The following is a 25,012-nucleotide window of genomic DNA, read 5'->3' as shown; positions in this document are numbered from 1 at the left end:
AAAAGATGTTGTAATTCACACAGTGATAAAGAATATGTACAATCCGATCTAGCATGGGCAAAATGGCTTAATATGGTGTGCATATTTTGGAAAAAAAAGTAGGTCTAATTCTCTTAATAGCAAGGATATTCATTTATTTGTGACACGTTATATTATGAAATCACTGATGTTAAATACAGTGTAGTTTATTACTTTAGTAGCAGCTATTGATCCAACAGCTCTAAAATCATTGACATACAACATTCAAACTGCATGCAGAGGCGTAAGGGATGCATCAATTAATTTCTCTGACTCAATCTCACTCTGTAATCACATACTGCAGTTTGTGTACACTCAAATATGAAATCTTCAGTGTTGGGCCTTTGATAATTTCTTCATTCATCTTTTATGTAAAGATAAACCATCAATAGTTTGTGTTTTTCTCAACCACAGGATAAGAAAGAGGAAAAGTATGCCACATCTGGCTCAACCCACAATGTATTCAGCTTAGCACAATTTCTGGTAGTCATAGTGAGCTGCTACAACAGCCAGTGGTGAAAAACATGAGCACTAGCAGCTTGCTCTTAGAATCACAGCGCTCCTTTATATTTTCTGCATTTGGGAAAACACTGGCATGTAAGCACCTGCTTTTCTGTACACAATCACCCGTGACAGAAGCAGTCATCTTATAGATATGGTGACCAGGAAGCTGCTGGCAAGTGGACTATTTGTTAGGGATCTGCCACCCCCTGCAGATGTTGTCATGGAAACACTCCGGCTCTTTTGGGTCTCTCGCTCTCTCTCATACACACACACACACACACACACACACACAGACACGCACGCACAATGCAGCATTAGGATGTTAATGCTATACTCAACACTGGAACACCACAGTTCAGGTTTCCATGTGACTCCCACGCTTACATAACACTGTAGTGGAAGGGGGAAGCCACTTACAGTATAGATCACCATGGAAATTATACTGTGTATCTATGATGATTATAGAGGGCATTACAGTCATATCCATCATTATGTATAGCCAGCCTGAAAATGCTGCTTGAATCAAATCTGCTTAAGTACATAAAGATGTGCACATTTTAAATCTAGAATAACATCTGTTTCCACATGAGGAAACTGCGTATGAACGCATGTAATTCACATGTGAAAATGTACATTTTTTATGTATGAAAAAAACCTATCATGTTATTTTCACATGTTAAAATTTTAGTCTACATGTTTCACTAGTTTCACATGTGACATTGTCGTAAGGGTTGCATAAAGTACGATACAGTGCTAGATGCCAAAAATATACCAAAAAAAACTTTCAATGACATTTCTGTGAAAGGCATGGTTACACAGTCATGCCTGAGCTGACATGGCTTCCCTCCTGCTGTTCTAAATGCATGTCATAGCTCAGTGGACTGAGAAATGAAAGGGTTTTCTCTGTCAGCATTTATTCTAAAGGGTACATATTATGCTCATTTTCACATTCATAATTTTGTTTTGTGTTATAACTAGAATAGGTTTACATGCTTTAGTGCTCAAATAACACATTGGTTTTCTGATACTGTCCAGTGCTGCAGCACTGTATGCCCCATTTGCCTAAACGCTCTGTTTTAGCTCCCGTCTCTTTAAGGCCACCGTCCTGAATACCCAGTCTGCTCTGATTGGTCAGCTCACACACGCCTGAGCCAGCACCATTAACAACAGAGTGGCTATGCTAAATGTATTCTTATGCCATACTGGCCGCCGTTGCGTTACATTATACAAATTACAAATCACATTATACAAATGTGTGACATAGTGACATAGTGTGATGTCACAAAGTCACAGAATTAAAGACGGGTCTACTGACGAGGTGTTTCAGGAGTAGTGTTTTCTGTGGGAGAGAGGAGCTTCCAGGAAAAAAATTAAAAAGCATAATAGGTCTTCTTTAAGTCAAAGCAGAACTAAATGACTACAACTGAAAAATAAGGTACACATAGTAATTACTGTAGCAAAAAGATGAAAGTTACTTCATATACTTTATCTCGAAAATTTGAATGGTGACTTAATATTGAAGTTACTAAATTGTTTTTTCTTTACAAAACTTTCCTTTCTTCATTCCATTATTTTATAAAGGGTGAATCCTCTTTGTAAAAGCCACTTGAATTAAAGCAAACTGTTGATTAAATGATGCTATTTTTGATGGTCCTACTTTCAAGCCGAAGGAACTTGTATCAGGAGCTCAGTGAGTGGAGTTGGATGTGAGGGGAACAAACTGAGAAACTGAGTAGATGTAATTTAAAGAGTAGAGGAAAAATGTGTGAAACCACCCATGTGTGATTTTGAAGAGGCGGCCTACTGCAAGTCTGTTACTCATCGTTTTTCAGTGTACAGTCAATGCCAGTCCCTTGTTAAAACACATTCACTGCTGCATTCAAGGACAGAGTTATATTTTTTAGAAAGCAATATTCTTGTAAGTGGGTTTAAAAGGTCTTCTCAGCACTCTTACGTGATCAGAGACAAGAGTCAAAGTATAAAGTTAGGCCAACTGCAAAAAGAAACAACGTCATAGTTTTAGAGTACTAAAAGAAGAATGTGAGCCAGGCTGTGCCCACACACTGAAACACATACACACACACGCAATAGCTCAAATATTACGTGATCAAGATTGAGGGCTGTCTAGCAGTATAGATTATATCACATTACTGCACAGGGTGCTTTCTTACATGGTTTTACATTAGTTGTATTGATCTGTTGATTTATACACAGCTTTCTCTGGTCCAAAGACTATTCCTCCTTCTAAAGTGACACTAGTCTACTTCACACTGTGTTGAAATTCATGACCCCACTCTGAAGGCCTGTGATAATCCTGCTGATGTCTTTAGCACATTGCAGATTTCCCAGGATATCCCCTACTCTCTGGCAGGGTGATTGGGTTCTTAAGAGGAAGGGGGGAAAAAAAAACTATCAGCAGCACACTGGTGTATTTGGAAGGGCCTGTGTGTTCGATTTAACGCTGACGTCACCCGGGAGCGTTGAGCCCTGCGCCGCAGTCGGTCCTGAGATGAATGCACAATATTTAAATCTAGCCTACCTGGTTCTCTCGCTCCACCCTGTGGGCTCAGCATGTCAGCACAATCACACACAGGAGTGGAGATGAACAAAACATAAATGAGAACTACAGGAGACATTCATCTTGAGAAATATGTAAAGACATAATGAAGGTACGGTATGAAAGAAAGAAGGTTAGCTGCTATTGATGTTGCTGTACATAGTAATACCTTCTTTTCAATTACTGCTATTCAAAAATCTCTTTATTTCAATAATAAATATGAGGCTTTATATTCACATCAGTTGTGTAACTAATTCTATTAACATATCTTTTAAATGTTTTACTTCCAAAGATCAGTAACCCCAAATATATTGTAGGAAAATTGTTAGGGCCAGTACCAATACTGGTTATTGTTTATCAAGGAGACCAATACCCGATATTTGGAACCGACATGTGCCGTAAAAATGAAAATCATACAGTCAAATTTTAGAATAACCAGTGGAGGAGGTAATAAACTACAATTTACTCAAGTACTGTACTTAAGTGCAATTTTGAGGTACTTTCCTTCAGTTTTTCCATTTTCTGCTACTTTATACTTCCACTCTACAACATTTAGGTCAAAGGGCTACATCTCCGTTCATCTACAAAAACTGAATACGACACATTTTAGGAAAGAGGATAAAAAGGAGAGGAAAGAAGAAGAAAAAAAAGAATTCTCATTGTAGTTTAAGCATTCTTATTACTTTAAGGAGAGCATTAAAAGGTATAAGTTAGATGACACAGATTTGTACATACTTGACATATATATATACATGTATATCCATACCTACACACTTATGCATACACGTACACTTACTGCATGTACTTAGACATTCAAATAAATACAGGCACATATCTACACACACCTACATGTACCTTATGGATATGGATATATGCATACTCCCACACATGGTCGTATTTTGGTGACTAGTTACTTTGCAGATTCAGATTATTCAGTGTTGATAGGCTATTACTTGTGACGTGTAACCAATCAGATGGGACCACAGACCACAGAGTGATGACTACAGACAGAGAGAGGCAGCTGCGTCAGAGCCAAAGTGGCACATTTCTAAATCAATTTATTTTATCGGCAATTGAACAACAAAAAAAACAAAAACAATGGAAACCAATAATCAGAAAATCCCCCCGATAATCAGCCAGGCTGAGAATCGGTCTATCCCTACTGTTTACATACATATTATTTAGCATGGAAGTTGCTTTTATACACTAATAGCTGAGCAAACTAGTAGCTTTGAACAGCCAACAGATGGCCATAGCAACCCTATGAGTGAACAATCTATTTGCCACTCAACACTTGTCTGTTCCAAATAACTACTGCCACTGCTTTAATCAATGAAACTGATTAAAAAAACAAAAGCTGAACACTTGACTTTAAACTGTGTACTTTCAGAGAAATATATCAGATTCTACTCAGCTAACTTTTAAACAGTCTGTCTTCATCTAAACTCTTTTAACATCTCCTATACGATAAGTACGATAAGTGGCTCTGTATTTACCTGAATTGCCTGCATAAAACTGTCAGGGTCAAATTAATGACATGCCGTGATTAGTAAACAAATTGAAAACAGCACTTCTCAATAGTACTAATACATCTGCATTGTAAAGGTAATTTTCAGTGTGATGTTATGTCACTTGACTTCACTTCATTGTTTGTGTGTATGTCTTTCTTCACAACTATTTGTTTGTTGTGAATCAATTCTGGTATATGGGCTCACTTATAAAATGCTGCAACATAACAGAGACAAACACTCAGGCAATAACTTCATGTGAGTGTGTTGAAGAGCGGCACTCGCACAGTTTCTTTCGGCTCAATCATCAAGCAGATGAGTGAGGAGGACATTTTGCAGCCATCGAGCGCGCGTGGCCACTGATTTGAAACATTTCAGCACCTTGGACAGCTCCACCGGCACTTCTTCTGGATGTCCAACAGGGGGCGCAGTAATCACACTGAAACATGCGGTGGTGGTGAAGCAGGCGGTTTGTGATGTGTGGCCATTTAATATTTCTCAGCCTCCACTCACTGCCTTGAGATGTGTGTGTGTGTGTGTGTGTGTGTGTGTGTGTGTGTGTGTGTGTGTGTGTGTGTGTGTGTGCGTGTGTGTGTGTGTGTGTGTGTGTGTGTGTGTGTGTGTGTGAGTGAGTGAGTTTTAACTTTAATATTACTACCAATATTATTTTCATGCTGCAGCCTTTGGGCAAAACAGATAAACCAGATCCCCTCTATTCAGTCTCTTCACTGCTTCCTCCCTTTATGATTCCAGCTGCGCGTTGAGTACAAACTTTACGGCCAATCAAAGATAGCGAGGGGGGAGAGAGAGAGAGAGAGAGAGAGAGAGAGAGAGAGAGAGAGAGAGAGAGAGAGAGAGAGAGAGTGTTAAACCTTTGGACAACATGGCATTGTACAGCGACAGACGGACGCTTTAAACGTGACAGACATGCATGATCTGAGGTCGCACAAAAACACGTCTACTGGACCCGAGTGCCGTCACGTTTCAGCCAGGCAGCGCGCCTGTTAACCGGCACCACCGACCCGACCTCCCCCCTCCTCTCCCTCCCTCCCTCCCTCCCTCCCTCTGAGTGTACCGTGGCTGTGAGTGAGTGGCGGCGGACCGACGAGCTGTGGTCTGTGCTGTCTGCCTGCCTGCCTGCCTGCCTGCCTGGTGTGAGGCTCTGGACTGATGTCTCTGCCTGTCAGGAATTTAAAGTGTCTCTCGCCGGTCATGTGCCAGTGTAAGGTCATCTGCAGCAACCGGACCCTCTCGCTCATGTTCGGGTGCAAGGTAAGCCTGGGGTGCACGCTGCGAGCAGCCGATGGACGCGGCGTTTATCCAAATGCGATTACTTAAATAATTAGAAATAACAAGAATGAACTGTGTGTGTTGTAGCCCTTTCTAAACGCGCGTTTCCTCGTTACAGTAATTAGTACAGTGATCACACTCACCTACTGCTTCCTCTGCTCTCCATATGCTCTCAGGTAGCAGCTCATTCACAGTGTACTACCTTTTACATCACGCGGTTTTTTCATGCTCATAGTGTACATGGCCGATTTCCATCTACACGGAGCGAGCGGGCGACAGCATCCTTTGGCAGGCTGGGTTGTGTTTGGTGTCTTTACCATAAATGTTAACTGAGATTTAATGAATGGAACATCGACCCCCCCATCAGGTGCCTCCTGCTCATCCGTAGGGCTGCAGGTCAGCGTTAGGGATAACCATATGCTGATTGGTTCAGATCTGGCTTTGAAGCAAGCTGGCATGGCACGTTTGTGACCTTGGAGAATGCACTTTTAGTGCCCAGGGCCACTTAAATATCATTCATCATGACAGAAACTGTTACTCTGCCAGAGAGGCTTGAAATCAGGTAACATGAGTCGAGCCCCTGCTGTTTTCTATGGATGAATCAGAGCACAGCTGCTTATTATCAACTAAAGAAAACATGTTATTATGTTCAGCAGTATGCTTTTTTCTGTCACTCATTCATCCATCCAGCCCCTCCCTCCCAGCTGCAGGTGTTTCCAGTATGGAAGCCAGCTCAGTTTTCCCTCCACATGGCTCTCTAGTCTGTTAGCTTTTCCAAGCCAAATCCGACTACACCGGTCCGCTCTGGCCAGGCATGGTCCCTACACGTGCCAAACTGATGTGTACATGTGTACAGAGCTCCAGATAATTTGTTTGTTGATTCAGCTCCGACATTTTGGTCTGTGTTCTGTCTCGCTGCTCGAATCTAGTTCACTTCCTGCATTTTGATTAGTCACACATCATTAGGTATGAAATAGGTGGATATTTTTGCAATGTTTCATTAATCGGGATTATTTTTAACATTTTATCTGGTAAGACGAGAACAATTTCTATGTTTGTAAGGCACCGCTGGTAGAATTAATGTGGGTGTTTGCTTTCTGGGTTTCTGAAGGGGAGGTCCTGCTGTGCTCCATGTTGAGTATTACTAGCACAGATAATCCCATGTGTCCCCGCTCCTCACTCCATCAGAGACACAGCGCCTTCCTGGTGGAAAACACATTAAAATTTCCTCCCACAGACTCAAGTTGCCTCTAGAGTCATCATGACCGACCAGTGAAATGCAACTCCACAGCAAACATCTATTCTGTAATAAGAGAAGATTTCAAAATGGGATTGACTGCTCAATTTAAATGGATTGTAATTTGTTTGGTAATGCTGGTTTAAACAGAGATATCTTCTTCATCATCTCGAGCACACATTACAAGCAGATATTAGATATATTTTGAGTGTAAAACTTTATTAACAATAAAGTTTTGCAGTAGAGCTCCAATGATAAATTGTTTGATTAGTCTACCGAAAGAAAATGCCTAGTTTCATTGTAGCCATCTAACCAGGGACAGAGTGATATCTGGGACAGTAGGTGAATGCAATGATGAGTAATTAACCAACTGGAAACTGTAACAGACTTTGATAACAGAATGGGAAAGCATAGGATAGGATAGGATGGGATAGGATAGGATAGGATAGGATAGGATAGGATAGGATAGGATGGGATAGGATAGGATAGGATAGGATAGGATAGGATAGGATGGGATAGGATAGGATAGGATAGTAGGTGCTGCTTATGATTATAACATTTCCTGTGAAGTTTACTGTTTCAGTACACTGCTATCGTTTTAATAAATAATACAAGTTTATTTTTAATCTATAAAACATCCTGCCTCCATTTCTTTGTGTGTCTCTAAGCGTCTGATAACCACATTGGAGGGATCATTGCAAAGAATCTGAGGATATCGGACGATAAACCGATACCAGAATTTTTGACTCCCTAATATCAGTATTGACATCGGCCCCAAAATTGGCTACTGGTCGAACTCTAATGAAAACAACCGTAAGTTGCAGCCATAAATTGCTATATTTGCATCCTTCTATCATGCCACAATTCATTATTTTCTATTTATTTTCTATTGAAACATGCTAATAATTTCTATATTGTTCTTTCATCAGCATATTAATACTGAGAGGTTATCTAGTGTTTACCCTACGTTCATTCAGGAGTGGTGGAGCCCACAGTAAGAACACTATCACCATAGATAAAATGGGGAATTGAAAATTATAATCTAGACCACAAACCAAAAACAAAAAAACACCAACAAGCATCAGGCCTAGTGCACAGAAGTAGAAGTAGCCATGTTTATCCCAACAGGGATTGACCTGGAACAAATACCAAAAATTAACCACTGCTACAAAACAGTTACAGACACAGTTATGTAGTGTCATAGCATATCCCTTCAACATGTCCGCATACCTTCTCCCTGCACATACAGTACATATTTCCAGCAGGTTCAGTAGCCCTCAAACAGCTTGTGTCCATCTGTTTCAGTCTGGTGGTGGGTGGTTATCGGTGGGATTTTATTTGGCCGGATCTTCTGCAGGGAGATGCTTTCAACGTTCCCCCATATCCTGCCCCTATTGTTCTGTATATTTCCAGCTTTACCTCTTGAATTTACTCCAGGACTGCCATGTATTTGCTAAACATCTATGTTAACAATAGCTACCACGTGACTGGTCATTTCCCAAGGTGATCCTCCAAGGTTATTTGTTTGCATAACCTTTGTTCTTAAACAAAGCCCAGCACAGAGTCTCTCAGTCATCTTTAATTCAGGAACTTAATTAAAAGGGTCTTTATGTGGTTGGAAGCATTCAGCAGTGCTTTAATGTGCTCTTTTATGCTTAATGCTCATTGATGGCCCCACAACATTTAATCGAGACCGACTGCCTCCTTCAAGTTTGTCTTTAAGCTACGACTCAGTGCAGTGCTTATACTGAAGGGCGTACAATGTAAACTAGCCAAAAGGATAGAGATTAAATGGAAAAAGAGTATTAATGTAATGAATGATTTACGACTCAGGGATCAGGGTGCCTTCATCTCAATATCAAGATCGATGATCACCTCACCCTGAGAATCGATGCTCAGACGTCCTTACTGGAAAATGGACGGGAGAACGACCTGCTGTCACTCATTACCAGCCGACCAATCAAATAGTCAAGAGTAATGATGTAGAAAGTATCAGCAGGTGATATCAAAGCAGAGGTGGTTTGCTTTGCTGCACTGTGTCCCTGTGTGTGAGGCACTGGTTTCACATTACACATCTTTACTGGAACTGCTTTTATAGCCTTGCAGACACATGTTTCCTCCTATGGATTTGACCTATTTTATCCCGCTGTTTGTGTCATCTTGCTTCATAAAAAGGAGCGAGCCTCAGCTCTGACAGGAAGCTCGGAGTGTTGCTGCAACAACAATGTGCGGTCGCGGATATTTTCTAATGCTCTGTTCAGGTCTAATATTGAACCATTCGGGGTCGCCTCTACCTTACTAACTCGCTCTTCACAGCTTATCTGCTTTCAAACACTGCAGCTGCTGTTGTGTGAGCAATGAATGTGCAAGTTGTAGGAGCGAGTAGCACACTCGCGGTATCGCAACTAGCGCTGTACAGAAATGGCCCTCACTGTGGCTATCTATAATCAGAGTAATCAAGTAGATGTTGCTCATAAAAGCAAACAGCTTCTGAGTGATGGGATGACAGAGCAGAGCGTATGGGTTTTCTGCGAGAGACGGCTTATTTGAAAGAACTCAAATATTCAAACTTGCCAACATAATCCTTTACAAATGTCAAAACCAGCAGAATTGAATCTGCATATTATTGCAAGATGAGTTGCCTAGTTACATGGTGTGCCTCTGAAATCCTTGAGCTGCAGAAAATGGTGGTGGTAGTTAACATCATAGATACTTTTATTTATAAGGAACAACACTAAGCACAGATATGCATCATCAACTTTTAAAACCAAATTCTGTGGTGCACACACAGAGAATCAGTGAATAACTCACCCTCCATGATATTAAGACACAGAAAATCACATGATGTACGATCAGACTGACGAATTGTAGATGACTGTGTGTAACGTCACAGAGAGACGCGAGTAGGTGTGAACTGACAGTTTTAACCTAACTGACTGATGAATCGGCCTCATAACGTCACAAACTCACACACACAGTCCCACACACGGCTGGTGCATATGTTAATTGTTAGCTAGCTACAGCTCTTTGTTTTCTGTTTGAACACACCTTAGAACAGCATTTTTCTCCAAAAGTCTAAAAGAACTACAAAAACCATGCTCAATATCCATATTGTAAATATTAATTTGTCCATTTCGATATGGGGAGTGGGGTATTATCTGTATTCTGACACATTTCTCAATACTTAAGATAATCTTCTGCTTTCCCAAAGCATTTGTCCGAGCTGATGTTAGCTCTAACAGCAGCAAAGAGAATACTCGCTCTGCACCAAAGAGCTGCTTCAGGTTTGTTTTTGTAATAACGCATCGGCTAAAAGAAAATACCCACTGCTGCAATTACTGCACGTTTGTTTCTAGTGAAACCATTAATCTTGCAGTGCTGTGTGTTAACATGGCCTCTGCTGGCATGTTTGTGTGTGTATGTGCTGGTAACAGTGAGGCTGGGGGAGGGTTAATACCACAAGCCCCGAATACAAGTGCAACATACGTAAAAATGTATGTACTCAGCATAAAAATGGTGTGTGCATGCTTCTGTGGGAAGAGGGGGAGGGGTAGGGGATGAACGATCAAGACTACTGAGCTTTGTTTGAGTGTGAGACCTGTGAGGAAAACTGAGGGGAATAGGTTGCACCTGACCTGTAAACTGAGAAAATAGTTCAGCATTCAATTTAATATTTTTTTAGCTAATTAAGTGGTGCTGCATGTTAGACTATATATCGTCTTAGAGTCAACAATGTTTTAAAAGGCTGCATTAACGTAAAGTGATGTAATTTTCTGAACCTACCAGACTGTACTTGCCTTAACTTACTTAGACATTATAGCCATCTACATTACAGATGATTATTTATAAAAAATCTCATTGTGTTACTATATTGTGAAAGTACCAATAGTCATCCCTACAATATTATCTCAATATTGAGGTATTATTATTGTGCTTTAATTGTGAAAATGGAGAAATTCACAGGCTATTTCAAGTACAGCCTGACCATGTATCACTTGACCTGTAGTGGTATATGTAGCCCGACATGTGGTGATATGAAAACTCTTCTTTTTTTTTTAGAGATTATAATACAGAACAAGATACTTATGGTGACTTACAATTATTAAATTCCCAATATGTTTACTGTTTCAGTGCCCTGATGTCAATGTAGACAGTTTATTGGTAAACTGTAAAGTATCCTGCCTCCTTTACGTATCAAGTGTTTAATAGCTCATTGCAAAACATGCATGTGTTTCAGCAAATATATTGATATTGAAATTGAAATTGAAATTAAACAGTATTAGCATTGAGTATTGGTTGGGCTCTAAATTTTAAAATTTGGCAAAGTATTTGTTGTTTTGGGTCAGTATTACAGTCAGTGAGGTACATTATTTTGCAGGGTTAGTGTAAGGTGTTCCTCATGGTTTCTTTTAGTTTAATGTAAGCACTGGGCCTGTTTAAGTCCACATGGTCTGCAGTGGGGCTTTATGTTGACAGCTATTAAGATATCGATTCACAATTTGTGAATTTCATTTTTACCGATAAAACTATTAAAATCATGATGATGTGACATTTGTTGGGGTCTGTAGTGAACAAACATGTTTTCACGTTCTGGGGAACAAGATTCGTGGGCCAGGGCATCTCTGCAGCACTACAGTACTTGAACATAACACTGTTTTGTCACCCATTTTACCTTTATCAAAAAATTGCAGATTCTTGCGATTTGGACATTGCACTTGGCCATATTGCAGTTTAAATAACAAGTCTGCAGTTTTTGTTACATATTATATAAATATTCATATTAATATCTTTTTTTACAAATAAGCAAGACGTTCTTGTGAACAGGCTCCAGACAAGATGGAACCCCCCTCCCTCCCATCGCACTACCCTCAGCAGAACAGAAGCACTGCAGCCAAGCACGCACTATGGCACCATTTACTGTATCTATGACTCTAATCTGATTATTAAATTTGAGGATGATGCATCTGTGTGGGTCTTATAAATGATGACTCATCCCACAAAAATTAGATTCAGAATCATCGCATTAATTTGGGTGAGATGAACATAAATTAACAAGTGAATATTTAAGCACAAAATGTAAGGGAGACTAAACATGTAGAGTTTCTAAAACCATGCTCGGCATATATCTCGGGAGTTTATTTATTTTTTATGACTTCTCCTGTTTCACTGTAGTGATATCAGCCTTCTGGCGGTGAAGAAAGCCCAACAGCACCTCAGGGATTTTTATTTGTATTTTTAGAGAGAGTCTTAAGTTGGTTGGGACAGTAATGAGCTTCAAAACATGCACCGCTGAAAGTATTTTTACATGTTTGATCAAAGTTTTAGTTGGACAATGTAAATTGTGCTTCCAGGCAGAATGTGCACCTAGATTATCTCCCTGTGGGAGATGCATGTACTGATGCAGTGGAGGTGATGTTCAATATGAAACACCTTCAGTCTGCAGCCCAGGAGCTCCTCTGTATTCAATAACCACCTGCACAATGTTATCATACACATTTATAACACAAATGGGCATGTGCTGCTGCGTTTGGAGTTTGATTTATATTAATAAATTAAAAAATGCTGGAAATCATAAATAAGTAAATACATTTCCGCTCTTCCGTCTTAGTCTTAGTGTCATTTAGAAAGTATTTTAGACTCTTAGAAAGCCATCTTTCTTGTGATCGATGTCTCGTTCAGGTACAGTAGGAGCTTTGTATTTGATGTTAATTTTCAGTATTACAGAGAGTTTAGAGTGATTACACTCAACGGTTGACTTAAATTTAGGTGAAAAGGGTGAATCTAGAGCGTCTCCATGGGGGGATAGGAAACTCTTCTTTACTGCAGCCCCACTTTTTGAATTAGGCTGGATGACTTCCATTAAAATCCTTCCTGGTGCAGCTTTGAGCATTCTGCCCCATGGTAAATGTAAAGTATGTTGTTGTTGTTGCAGCATACATAGCTACAGGATACTAACACTTGTCAAAGTGTTGCGCTGAAACACCTTGGAGAATAAGTTATCACTGGCGGAAGATGAGTGAATCTTCTGTCTTTGGAGGCTTAGATATACACAAAAAAAAACAGTTGTACTGGTAGGTGTTGGCTGGCGACAACAGCCGTTGTGATAATGCAAATGAGATGAAAGCTGTGTTTGGGGTTTGGCACTTGAGAAGACACTTGGGAGTGAAAATCAACTGAGAAGGCAACAATGATTGTGTTTTGATGGGCTGTAGTAGAAAAGAGAAAGTTCAGACAACCATCAGAGACAAACATGGTTCTCTCATCAGAGGCTATTCACACCGAGAGGCGTCGCTAGAAATGCGTCGCCAGCAAAATCATTGTTTTCCTACAGTACAGTGCTGCTGGCAAGCACTCCTCTCCTGTGATGCATGCCACATTTTTTTTTAGGGTTTTTTAAAAAGTTTAAATACTTTCAACTATTCAGTGCAAGACACGTCACTTTTCCTATTAATTACATATGATGGCCAGTTGCACACACTGCCTGCCTCCACAAGCACACCATGCTGTCCAAATCATTTTTAAAAGTGGCCGTGTCATGAAACATGAAACTGGTTTTGTTCTGGTTCATGCGTCAGAGCACTATGGCCAAAATAAATTGGCCTGGAAACCAAAAAGTTGGTTCTGAGCTGGAACAAAAAACCTCCTTGATCTCCATTGTGAGTCCAAGCATGCGTGTCAATTCTACAGATGCATCATGGGTAATAATGGTTCTCCTTAAAAACTGTTGGAAACATGAGCCGGTTTGCTAGATAGCACCAGTTCCAGGAATCTTGAATGGAACCAGTTGAAGAACTAGAGCTAATTTGGTGGAAAAGGGGCTAACGTGTGATGATGTTGTGGAGCTAATGCCTCATTTTTCTTATATGTCGTCTGTTTGAGTTTAAACCGACTCAAACTTCAGAAAGTTGTACGATGTGAGATGTTGTATAGGTGGCATATAATATGGTTATTTTTTAAACAAACTGTCTGAATGAGTCTTGTAATTATCTACTGATTGCATCAGGGATGACTGATGCAATCAGTAGATAATTGCATGACACATGTTTTTCTAATAATATTCTAATAAACGACATTTATGTATATTTTACACAATGAGCACTGACTGGATGATTATTTGAATACGCTGTTTGGTTTCAGTCAATGTATCATTAGCAGTTGCCTGAATAGGAGCAATGTGGCTGGTCATCATTAAACATCTCTTTAACAAATTGATTCACGCTTCCTGTCCAGATTTACTTATTCATTGATTTATTTATTTATGTATTGTACTGCACATAACTAAATTCCAGCATATAGTTAATTCTGCCAGTGCTGTGAAGCATCACACACACTTAGCTCTCGGCATAAAATCCCTCCGAGTTCATGAGAGCAGCAACTGTTCAAATTAATCCAAATACTGAAAAAAAAATGGATTAGTCATCATTTAAGAAAATGCAAATAGATTAACTTGCAAAAGCTTAAATTCTGTGAAGATGCAGTGAGGATTTGCAACCTTTTAATTACACCTGAAGAGCTTCTCATGGTTCCTGTAACACTTTACACATCAAATGTATTCGCAGATAACGCTTCTTGGAAATTATATGCCTGAGAGGTGAGGTTAGCTTTCATTCCATTACCTAATGCACAGTCATTTAAACGCTTGGTCCTTGAATTACAGACTCAGATGATGGTAGATATTATTTGACATTTGCTCTGCATTAAGCTAACTCATTTAACCATTAAAGGAACAGCTTATTCAGCCACTCAGTGTGCACTTCTTATAATAGCACAGGATGGCCAACAACTGCAACTAAAACCTTAGGGACGGTCCTTATATCGTCCTTTACAGCCAAGTAATTCCTTAAAAATGTACTGGATTCCTTCCATGGTGATATACTGATACAATAAAGCCAGAGAAACTCAGAGGTATTTTGTTGCAGTGGTAATTTAGTGGGTTCTTTGTATGGTTAGAAGCAGATTTTAATTGCTGCAAGCTGTTACAGACCCCCTGAGTGTGAATGTAAGAGTCCCAGGAAAACAAGTTTTATTGACATGATGTCTAATTATGTTTATTAAAACGGTTGATATTATATATTGTGATTATTTTGCACGTATTAATCCAGCTCTGTGTTCATCCTATAGTGGACATGTTAATGCATGATATATGTATTAGCAGAATAAAGGAAACATCGACCTAACAGTTACTATACCATGCACGCTTAATACCCTTTAAGTGTCTTATATCCATAAACCAACTAGACACAGATCATTCAATTGTATATAAGACTGTAATACAACCTTAAATTGCAATGACATATTACCTTCAGGGTTAGGGTTGGTAGTAAAACAAAATGTGTATGTGGGGTACAGAAATAGTGTAAATGAATGATGCATGATTTTTAGATTTTTAGATTTATTACTTAGATTTATTTGTAAATAAGTGCTTTAACCCTTTATTAGGGTTAAGTTTTGGGCTTTGTTTTTTTTTTTATATGTGACTTGCTTACTTTTTACCTGTGGTGCAACATTACCTTGTTGAACAAAGCGTTTTTTGTTTGTTGTTTGTCAGCTTACACCTGTGCTGATGTGAGCATCTGTGCTCGATCTAATGTGGGTCCTTCAAAGTGAAACACTTTAGGCCTTCAGATATAACAATCAGACAATACTGTATTTCATGATGCATAAAAATTGAATGGCCTGAAAAAGCACAAGTTCATTGTCTTTGCCCTCAGGACTCACAGCTGCCTGTTTTCATTTTAGCCATCTAATCAGGGGCCGATAGATATCTGGGACAGCAGGTAAATGCAATGATGGGTAATTAACCAGCTGGAAAACTGAAATTAACTTTGATAATAGGATAGGATGGGATTGTAGGACAGTGCTGCAACGATTAGTCGATTAATCTATTAGTCTGTTAGTCATTGTTTTAGCCATTTTGAGCAAAAATGTCAAATGTTTGCTGTTTCCAGCTTCCTTAATGTGAGGATTTGCTGCTTTTCTTTGTCATTTTTGAGAGAAAATGAAGAGTCTTTGGGTTCTGGACGAAAGAAGCAATTTTGAAGACTTCATTTTGGGCATTTTTCACAATTTTTTGAAGGATTAATCGATTTAAAGTGAAAATAATCTGCAGATCAATCAATAATGAAAACAATCGTGTGCAGCCCTCACCCTGGAGTTGTACTGTCCCTTGGCTGACCAGAATTAGCCTCTCGGTTATGCTGTCACTGTGAGAAATGTTTGAAAAAACCTTTAACTTCATATGAATTTGGAGTATTTGCATTTGACATAATTCAGCTCTTAAATGTGTTCCAAAGGAAGCTTTAAATCAAGATACCCTCTCCAATTGGACAAATCTCAGGCTCTTAAAAACTATTTGTATTGTAGAATTATGTTTTTGTGCTATTGCGCTACACTGAGCAACGATCGTGTATTTCACTGGCCAGAGGAAATGCACCAAAGCCCCTCTCCAGAAGGACAATTTGTAACATATCTTGAGCGTTCACATCCCCCACCAGTGGGACAGAAGGCAACATGGCAGCATGAATGTTGGTCATGCAGGAAAGGGGGGAGGCAGTGGCGACCAAAGTGCTGAGGGCTACTTTGAACTGTGATTCATGTCATTTACAAATCTTTATGTTCATATTTCTGTTATTTTATGTGAATCTTGCTTCACAGAGAGGGTGAGTTAATTAAGCAGCAGTTGTTCAGTTATGTATTACACTGTATATCAGCAGTTGGTAGTATACAGTTACATAATATTTAATCTATGTTTACATGTAGCAGTAGCCGCCTCTGCAGTGCTTAATAAAGAAAAATCAATCGTTTCCTGCTTATCAACCTGTAATTATGGAACGGTGCTATCAACAACTACTCATTCTCTCTCAGGTCCACCCCCGTGCTGTTGTTTTCTGCTTTCCTTTATTGACGCTCTCACTTTTGTCATTTTTACCCTTCCCCCACAATTTCTCCTTTATCTTCATCTCTGTTTCACTCCCTCTCTTTCTTGCTGTCTCAGTGTAATGTGATCCAGGACCGATGCTGGCAGCCCCAACTGTGGCACTGCAATCTCTGCTCTGCTCTGGTTGCTAGGCAGCCCGTCTGAGACAGGGTTCGGTGATGCACCTCCCTCTCCGTCTGCCTCCAAAAAAAGAGAGAGAGAGAGAGAGAGAGAGTGGCAGAGCTGGCCATCAGGCCATCAGCCAAAATTCAAATGATCCCTCCAAAATTTCTCTGTTTTCAGAATGGGCTGCTTCACATCTGCAGTGCAGCAGAGCACATTGTGAGCTTGGGGGGCTTCAGGGGAGTACGGATTTGTAGCTAAAACACAAGCATTAGCCCACAGGACAGCTCGGCACATCTCCACTGTGATGCTGCCCACCTTCTGATGTGTTTGTGATGGAAATTGCTGTGTGCAGATTTTGTGTCATCACGCCTAGAATGCAACCTACCATGTGTGGCGAACACAGTGGGCTGCTGGCAGCCTGCCCAGGTGTGGGCTATCGGTAGGGGAGGAAGGTTACTAGGAAGAGCCTGCATGATCTGCTACTGTAGAGCCACTGTGAGTCACGGCTCTGGTTGCTCCATGTGGTTGTGGAGGACGATCGCTCTGCTCAATGCACAATGGCGATCTTTGGAGGCCTCCTATGATGTCTTCACTTTGCGCTTGTAGGCGTCACACATGTTATGTGATATACCAGATTTGCATATAGAAAGTCTGCATTTGGCTAAAGATGAATCTGTGATGGAAACACTGCTTTGTGTCCTTGGTGACGGCAGTTTTTCCATTTACACCATTTTGTGTCCATTAATAGCTGTGTGTACATTGGCCCTAATATTCCACTTATAATTGGAATAATAGCCCAATCGGAATGTAAATGCCTAATGTAAACACCTCAGTCTCAAGAGACTAGCAGCATTTACATGGAGCCTAATATTCTGATTACAGTTGGTTTAAAAGCCTAAGCTCCACTTACCAAAGATGGCGGCTTCTAAGGAAAATACTGTGCGATAGTTATCCACCTTTAGGACAGAGAGCTGATCAAACGCATGTCAAAAGACATAAAATATTGTTGAAGAAATCATTCAAGTCCTGTTGAATAGTTTGCTGTGGTGATGTGTTTAATCAGGGTCTACTGGTAAACTGGTGAACCAACAGGCACAGAGTGGATCTGAGCCGGTGAGTGAACCCAGAGCAAATGAAACTGCAGCATTTTATACAGTAAGAACAAGGAAGACAAATGGCAGGTTCAAACAATAGGTAAACAAAAAACATGCTAAAACGGGGGGGTCTGCTCTTTGGAGAGTGTATGGGGCACACATTTAACATAGTGATAAAACCGGGTCTAGACGTTCTTTGATTAGCTGGTGTTACGCAAAAGCAGGGTTTAGGAGACAGACAGGAATCACCATTTACGTCTGGAGATCAGAGGGCTCTTCCCAGACGTCACTCCAAATGTGTATTTTCTTCCTCAATATCCAACGAGGAAGAGGAATTCACAATGCACATGCCCATGTCACAAAGCTCTTCTGATTACATTTGTTGTTGCATGTAAACACCAGACCCTATTAATCCCACGCCATGTAAACTGTTGACCTGAAGTCTTCCATCTGAGTGAATATCGTCAGATATTGTCCATGTTCAGATTTGAACACTGATCAGATCTGGCCCGATCTGAATACATTTCAATCAGATTAAGAGGAGTGGTGTAAACCTCCAATAATCCATTCAATAGGAAATTATTAGCACCTAATAACCATGTAAAGAGTTAATCTGATCGCTTCTCTCTGGTTGGAATACATATATATGTTCTGCACATGTTGGCCTCATGTAGGGGAAACATTAGGTGATGTTGCCTCTGGGGACAGAAACATGTACAGTAAGAACTGGTCTTTAGCCAACACAGCTTGTTTGTTAGAGATCTTAAAAGATTTAATGATTGTTGAATGTCTCAATGGTGTAAAGGCTCAAAACGATTTGTTCAAACTAGTGTTTGAGAAGATGAGGAAAGCCAGAATCCACTGTACCAGAAATGTAAATATTGGTCCTTTGACACGATGTTGATCTGTTTTGAAAATTACAGTAACAGAAAAAAAACATAAAAAAAATACATATATTTTCCTTCTTCTGTTATATTCCTGGCAGATTAGATGCTTCACAGCTGGCGAAACCCCTTTGCACATGTCAAAAAATGTATATTCTGATTAAATATTTTGTGCATTGGTCACTTTATTTAGCCTCCATGTGGACAGTTTAGTTGTAATATCTAATTAGAATTACTTCAATCAGATTATAATAAGATAAAAAATATTGTCCATGTAACCACAGCTAATGAAAGGTTACAATAATAAGGCTGACAGACTCTCTTTGTGATTTAAACATTAACAAACTTTAAGATACATTCAACTAATAGCTGCTTCTCATGAATGAGTCCTGTTGGAACTAACAACCTCAACTTTGTGTGCGTCTATCTGCAGAAGTACAGGTACCAGGATGAGGAGACGCCCCCCTTGGAGCACAGTCCAGCACATCTGGCTCCAGGGAAAAGTGCCGAGATGCTTCATATGAGTGACAAGAACCTTGCTGCCATGGAGGCCATACATGGCTACACACCACACACGCATATCTCTCCTGTCAAGGTAGGACACACACACATGCGCACTCATTTATGTACACTGTTGATGTCCTCATTTTGACCTGACATTAAAATAAATAACTAAATAGAGATATTTTGCATTTGTGCTGCAGAAAAAAACAACTTCTACAATTAAATGTAGCTGCTGTAGAAGTGGATAATTGCATTGATTGGATAAGTGAGGATGATAACCTTCAAATAAAAGCAAAATTAGACAAAGAAATTATATCACTAATTACTCACAATGCATTAGTGTGCTGTTAATACGAATACTTGGTCTGAAATCCTGAGTTCAATCAGCAGACAGATTTATAGTCATTGTAATGTGGTTTCCCTCATTCTAATTTTCTTCATTCAGAGACGTAAAATCCTCTAAGCTTGTTGAATTTATATTAAGAGTTTCATTTAGCCCAGACGCAAGTGGTTCATTACAACACATTATCTATTATAACTCTGCACTTCAAATGATGAGTTGTCTGTTTTGAAACTCTTCTACATAAATACTTTAATGGGAACATAATGTGTTTATGAGGAAATATGGCCCATGGCATCTGTAAGTGCCAGATCAGCTTTACACCTGTATGAACGTGCATACTGGGTAATATGATATCGGAGCTTAACAGCATGGAAATCAAAGTGCAAGTGGACCCAAGATGTATTGAGTAATGTGATTGCCTGAACCATTTCAGGATGTGGTCACAGATCAATCTATCCTGATAGATTATAACATGAAACAGTAGTACTGATTCCAAGTTACACATTGAAATAAAATCTCTCATGATTAGTTTTGCAGAGTAACATTTATATCAACAGACAGCCTGATCAGATTTAGAAAGAAATGCCTCTGATTCATCTTGTAATCCAATGAGATTTTAATCTTCCATCTGCCTCAAGAAGACTTTGACACTGGAAAGATACACTTAGATTTTGAAGTGCAATCAGCTTTGTAGACGTTAAGGTGATACCATTTTTTCACCTAAATTAGGTTTTTCTTGAGCGTGGGCACACCTGCTAAAAATAGGCGATTGACTCCCTCTCCATTGCAAGTAGATGAGCGTGCCATGCTGCTTTATTTTCCGGTGTGTCATTTTCAACGTCACAAACACGCCTGACAACAGGTAACAATGCAGCACCTCATCAGACTGACGAGGACCTGTAAGTCGATCTGAAGACAAAAGCCAGATGTTAGTGGGTGTTAGTGTTTGTGTCCACTGGGATACAATTGAAGCAGCTCCCAGTACAGACATTGAACTGCCTCATTTCAGAATCTAAGACACATGTCTAACAAATGCAAAATCGAATGCAGAGAAACAAAGGAGGAGTCATTTAAGCAGGCGACACATCAACTTCAGGTCCGACATTCAAAAGATACAGCTGACATCAGTGGGAATACGAGCGGAGTCACGTTGCCTTGAGTGCATTAACGAATACATACTGTAACTACTAATGCAAGCAGGTGTAAGCTATAATGCGCACTCAATAACGATCCATCTCATATGCCCACACATGTTATTTAACAGCCTCAGTGGCTATTAAGACTTAAGAGTTCCTGTATTTATTTGCTCTGAGAGGGGGAGTGTTTCTCTCTTCCTCACATGGGAGTACACTGAGGTCCCAGAGGAGCAGATATGTCCATTAAAATGCTTTATTTTAATAAGCAGAGAGGAGAGGCTGAGTTATAGAGCTTTACCGCTGCTATTTAAAACACACAGAGCCTGTTCAGCATGAGCTGTGGTGCCCATGGAGATTTGTGTGCTGAGAAGGTGAAAGTTTAGGAACACTGTCAAATTGAAAAGTAGCAGTAGAGTAAAAATATGAGGAAACGCTGTGTATGTCAGTGATCAGCCAAAGTTGTTTTTAATGTATTACAATCTGATTCTACATCACTTCTCTCTGGTCATTTGCATCTTAAAAAAGGACCTGAGCAAACTCAATCAGAGAAAGAATGATGTGCTGACAACTTGATTGTTCAAGAAGCAATAAACAACACAGAGAGAAGCAATTATTTGGTTGTAGTAGTTTTGTCTGTCACAGTATTCATATGTCTCTAACTCTTAGCTGATTTGTCAAATCAGTGTGAATCCAGCAGCATCTGTAGAAGAAGAAAGGTGGTACATGTCAGTCTCTGTTAAACCTGATTGGTGGGGTATTTCAAGGGTGATGTACCGTAACAATAAATGAAATGTATGAAAAATGATAAGTTTGCATTTTAATTTACCAAGACATCATGATAAAATATTAACAAAACAGTGTGAAAACATGAAATTGTTTGCTATTACAAAAGGGCAGACGTGCGATCCTTTCCTGACCTTTCTTTCTGGTATGATTAATTCCCTTTGTCCCTGTGGAGTTTGTCATCCACCAGCACACGCCAAGGGATCAGTAATTATTCACAGCTGATGGGTGCACGATTTATTACGGTGATGGGGGAGGGAGACTTGCTCCTTTTCCCTAAAGTCCGCCATTGTGAGGTAATTTAAGTCTGTTTAAGAGTAATTTTAAAATGTGATGTGAGCCCTCCAGTGGTGCAGATCCATTACATGACTCATTCAGTCATCTCCCAGAGGCTTGTGGTATCAGGAAGTATGACTACCAGTACATCTGGGAGGTAACATTCAGGAAATATCATTTTATTCCAAGTAATAATTACATTCTAAGTAAGAAGCTTAGTATATGAAATAAGTCTTGTTAAATTATCAATAAATGATCATGTCATCCTGTTAAAACAACAGAATGTCAGATTAGTTGGTGAGTCTCATTACTAGATCGTCACGCACTGTAGCTTTGGGAATGGTGGCTCAGGTCCGACGCCAAAACATAGTGCCAATATTTGACCATCTAGGGATGAGACATCAACTATCTTCCTCCAGAGAGTTACATTTTGTTGAAACAAATGATCATGTCTCTAAATGTGTCTCTACAGTTGACTGAAGTTTATTTGGAGTTACTGTTAATCCCACATAATGTGTCTGCTGCCATAAATACTCACTACTGCAACAATGTGTATTAATCCCCAACTGAAAATAGTCCCTAACAAATGTACCATTTACTGTTGTTTGAGTAAGATTTGCTAAAAGCTACAATGCCTAGCTGTTTTAGGAAATTACTGAGCCTTTTTTGACAAATAACTCTTTGTACTTGTGGTAAAGATACTGAATATAAACGTTGTCAGTTTAGATTCTTTTTTTTTATAGGATTTGTTGTCTGAGAAAATATCTTGAACTTGTTATATGATATAAACAGGATGTGATATTTAGACCGGCCTGCAGTGTCAGTTATAAAAGCGTGGGCAGTCTCAACTTCTGAATCAGAATTTGTTAGTAGGAGGAAAACACTTTAATCAAGGACCTTCATCAGACATCAAAAGTCAAAGAGTCCTCAATATGCACAGGATGCAAATTCCCTCACAGGATGTTAATGTCACGTCTAAGCACAGCCACATCATTTTGCTGGCTGTATTACAGGTCTGTGTTGTCCTTAAGATTCTTGACCATCAATATCTGACCAGTGCATCTTTTAGAAGGGACAAAGCGCGTTTTGCTGTATAAGTGATATGTGATAAAGGAGGAGCACAGTCATGAAAACAAGGCAAAGCCAAGCTGAAGAGTAGGGCTGGGCAATATATCAATATTATATTGTGAAATAGACTATATATCATCTTTGATATCAGATATCATTATATCGTGACACTTTTGTCCAAAGCGACTTACAATAAGTACAAGTACACACTTATATATGGTATAAGTCTATTATTCCTGGTTTTAAAGGCTGTTTCACAGTAAAGTGATGTAATTTTTGAACTTGCCAGACTGTTCTACTTGTTTGAATACTTGCCTTTACCTTACCCACTTAGTTATTATGTCCACATTACTGATGATTATTATACCAAAAAGAACAAACTGTTTTTGTGAAAGTATCATACTTGATTTTGTCACCCAGTCTTAGCATTTCTGAAGTTCTTTATAAATGTCAAAAATATAATGTGTAATATCTTGATACTATTTTAAGGCCATACTGCCCAGTCCTACCAAAGAGGCTGCAATGCAACTTTTTGGCTGCTCCTCATCAGTCTGTGGTGTTTCTCTGACATGACTGTATTATTTATGTATGCATCTCTTGGGCCCAGGAGCTTTCTCATGTCTTGATGTTGTTTTTCCCACCTATCAGCAATAGGTAGCATTCAAAATAAAATAAAAAATAATTCATATAAAAATATTATACATCGCCACACTTACAGCTGAAACCATGCTGTACATTTGAAGAATCAGTGTCAATTACCATTGTTGTTGTGTGCTGAGAATGTTTCTCTGTCATGTACTTGCTCTGGGTTTCCTGTCTTTTGCACAATTATTTTGATAAATTAGTTACAGAATTTGCTCCCATAATATCCACATTCTATTTGGTTTACTCTAAGTCCTTTATTGAGGGATGTTTCCTGTTTTTACCAACAAAGTGGGAATGCACCTCAGACGTTATAACATATTTACCTTATCCTCATTTTATCTGCGTTGCATGTATCTGTTTGGCAAGCACACTGTGTAACTAACCAGAGTTCTAGCATTAAAGCACTACACTCATTCACAAACAGATGAATGTGACACAGAGAAAACAACAAACGCAAACTACGCCTGCACATCTCTGACAGTGACAAATTTAAGATCTATAAGAATACAGTACGGTCGGTTCCTCGCTTCTTTAGTTTCTTTATACCATAAAAGCACTTCTGTCTGCGAGCCTGCAAAAACATTTTCTTTATATCGTCCCTCCAGATAGAGCTGCTCTAGATAATACTTAAGTGTAAAAATACGCCTACGACCCAAGCCTCCTAACAGAAACTGATGATTTCAAAAGTTATATTCTGGTGCTCAGTATGTTCGCGGATAATAATGAATAAAAACTTTAGAGTGGGATACAAAACTGTCTTATAAACATTAACAGGCAATACGTGAAGTGGTGGGGAGAAGTAACTGAAATTAAAATTACAGCAACAATACAAATGTTATTAAGACACCTACATTGCAACAAAACTCTCTCTCGGTCTTGAGGATATTTTTTTCCTATCACATGAAAGAGAGCATGTTGATGTTGTTCATAGTGTTTTGGGAACCAGGATTGGCCCTATTTCTATTTCTGGAATACTGCCATTATTTATGAAGTCTTGTGTTTCTCTTCAGGGAGGACTGAATGCACTATTAAGTATAAAGGTCTGGGCTCACTTAGTTTAAAGTGAATTGTTTGCATCATGTTATAACAGTGGTCTGCATCCTTGAATAGTTGTAAAAATCTA

General features: G+C 39.4%; 1 protein-coding gene across 1 annotated transcript in view; it reads left to right on the top strand.

Annotated features, from left to right (window-relative positions):
* The first annotated feature begins 5,757 nt into the window (after positions 1–5,757).
* The window catches only part of dlg4a (discs, large homolog 4a (Drosophila)), a 49,781-nt gene continuing 30,526 nt past the window's right edge, over positions 5,758–25,012 (top strand). Inside the window, exons 1-2 of the mRNA XM_073479318.1 lie at positions 5,758–5,859; positions 19,568–19,729. Coding sequence (XP_073335419.1) covers positions 5,758–5,859; positions 19,568–19,729 — 264 coding nt within the window. The remainder of the gene's footprint in view (positions 5,860–19,567; positions 19,730–25,012) is intronic.

Source organism: Pagrus major, chromosome 13 (genome assembly GCF_040436345.1).
Source record: "Pagrus major chromosome 13, Pma_NU_1.0".
NCBI classification, from domain to species: domain Eukaryota; kingdom Metazoa; phylum Chordata; class Actinopteri; order Spariformes; family Sparidae; genus Pagrus; species Pagrus major.
The sequence above is the reverse complement of the archived record's forward strand: the minus strand, read 5'-3'. Positions and strand labels throughout refer to the sequence as shown.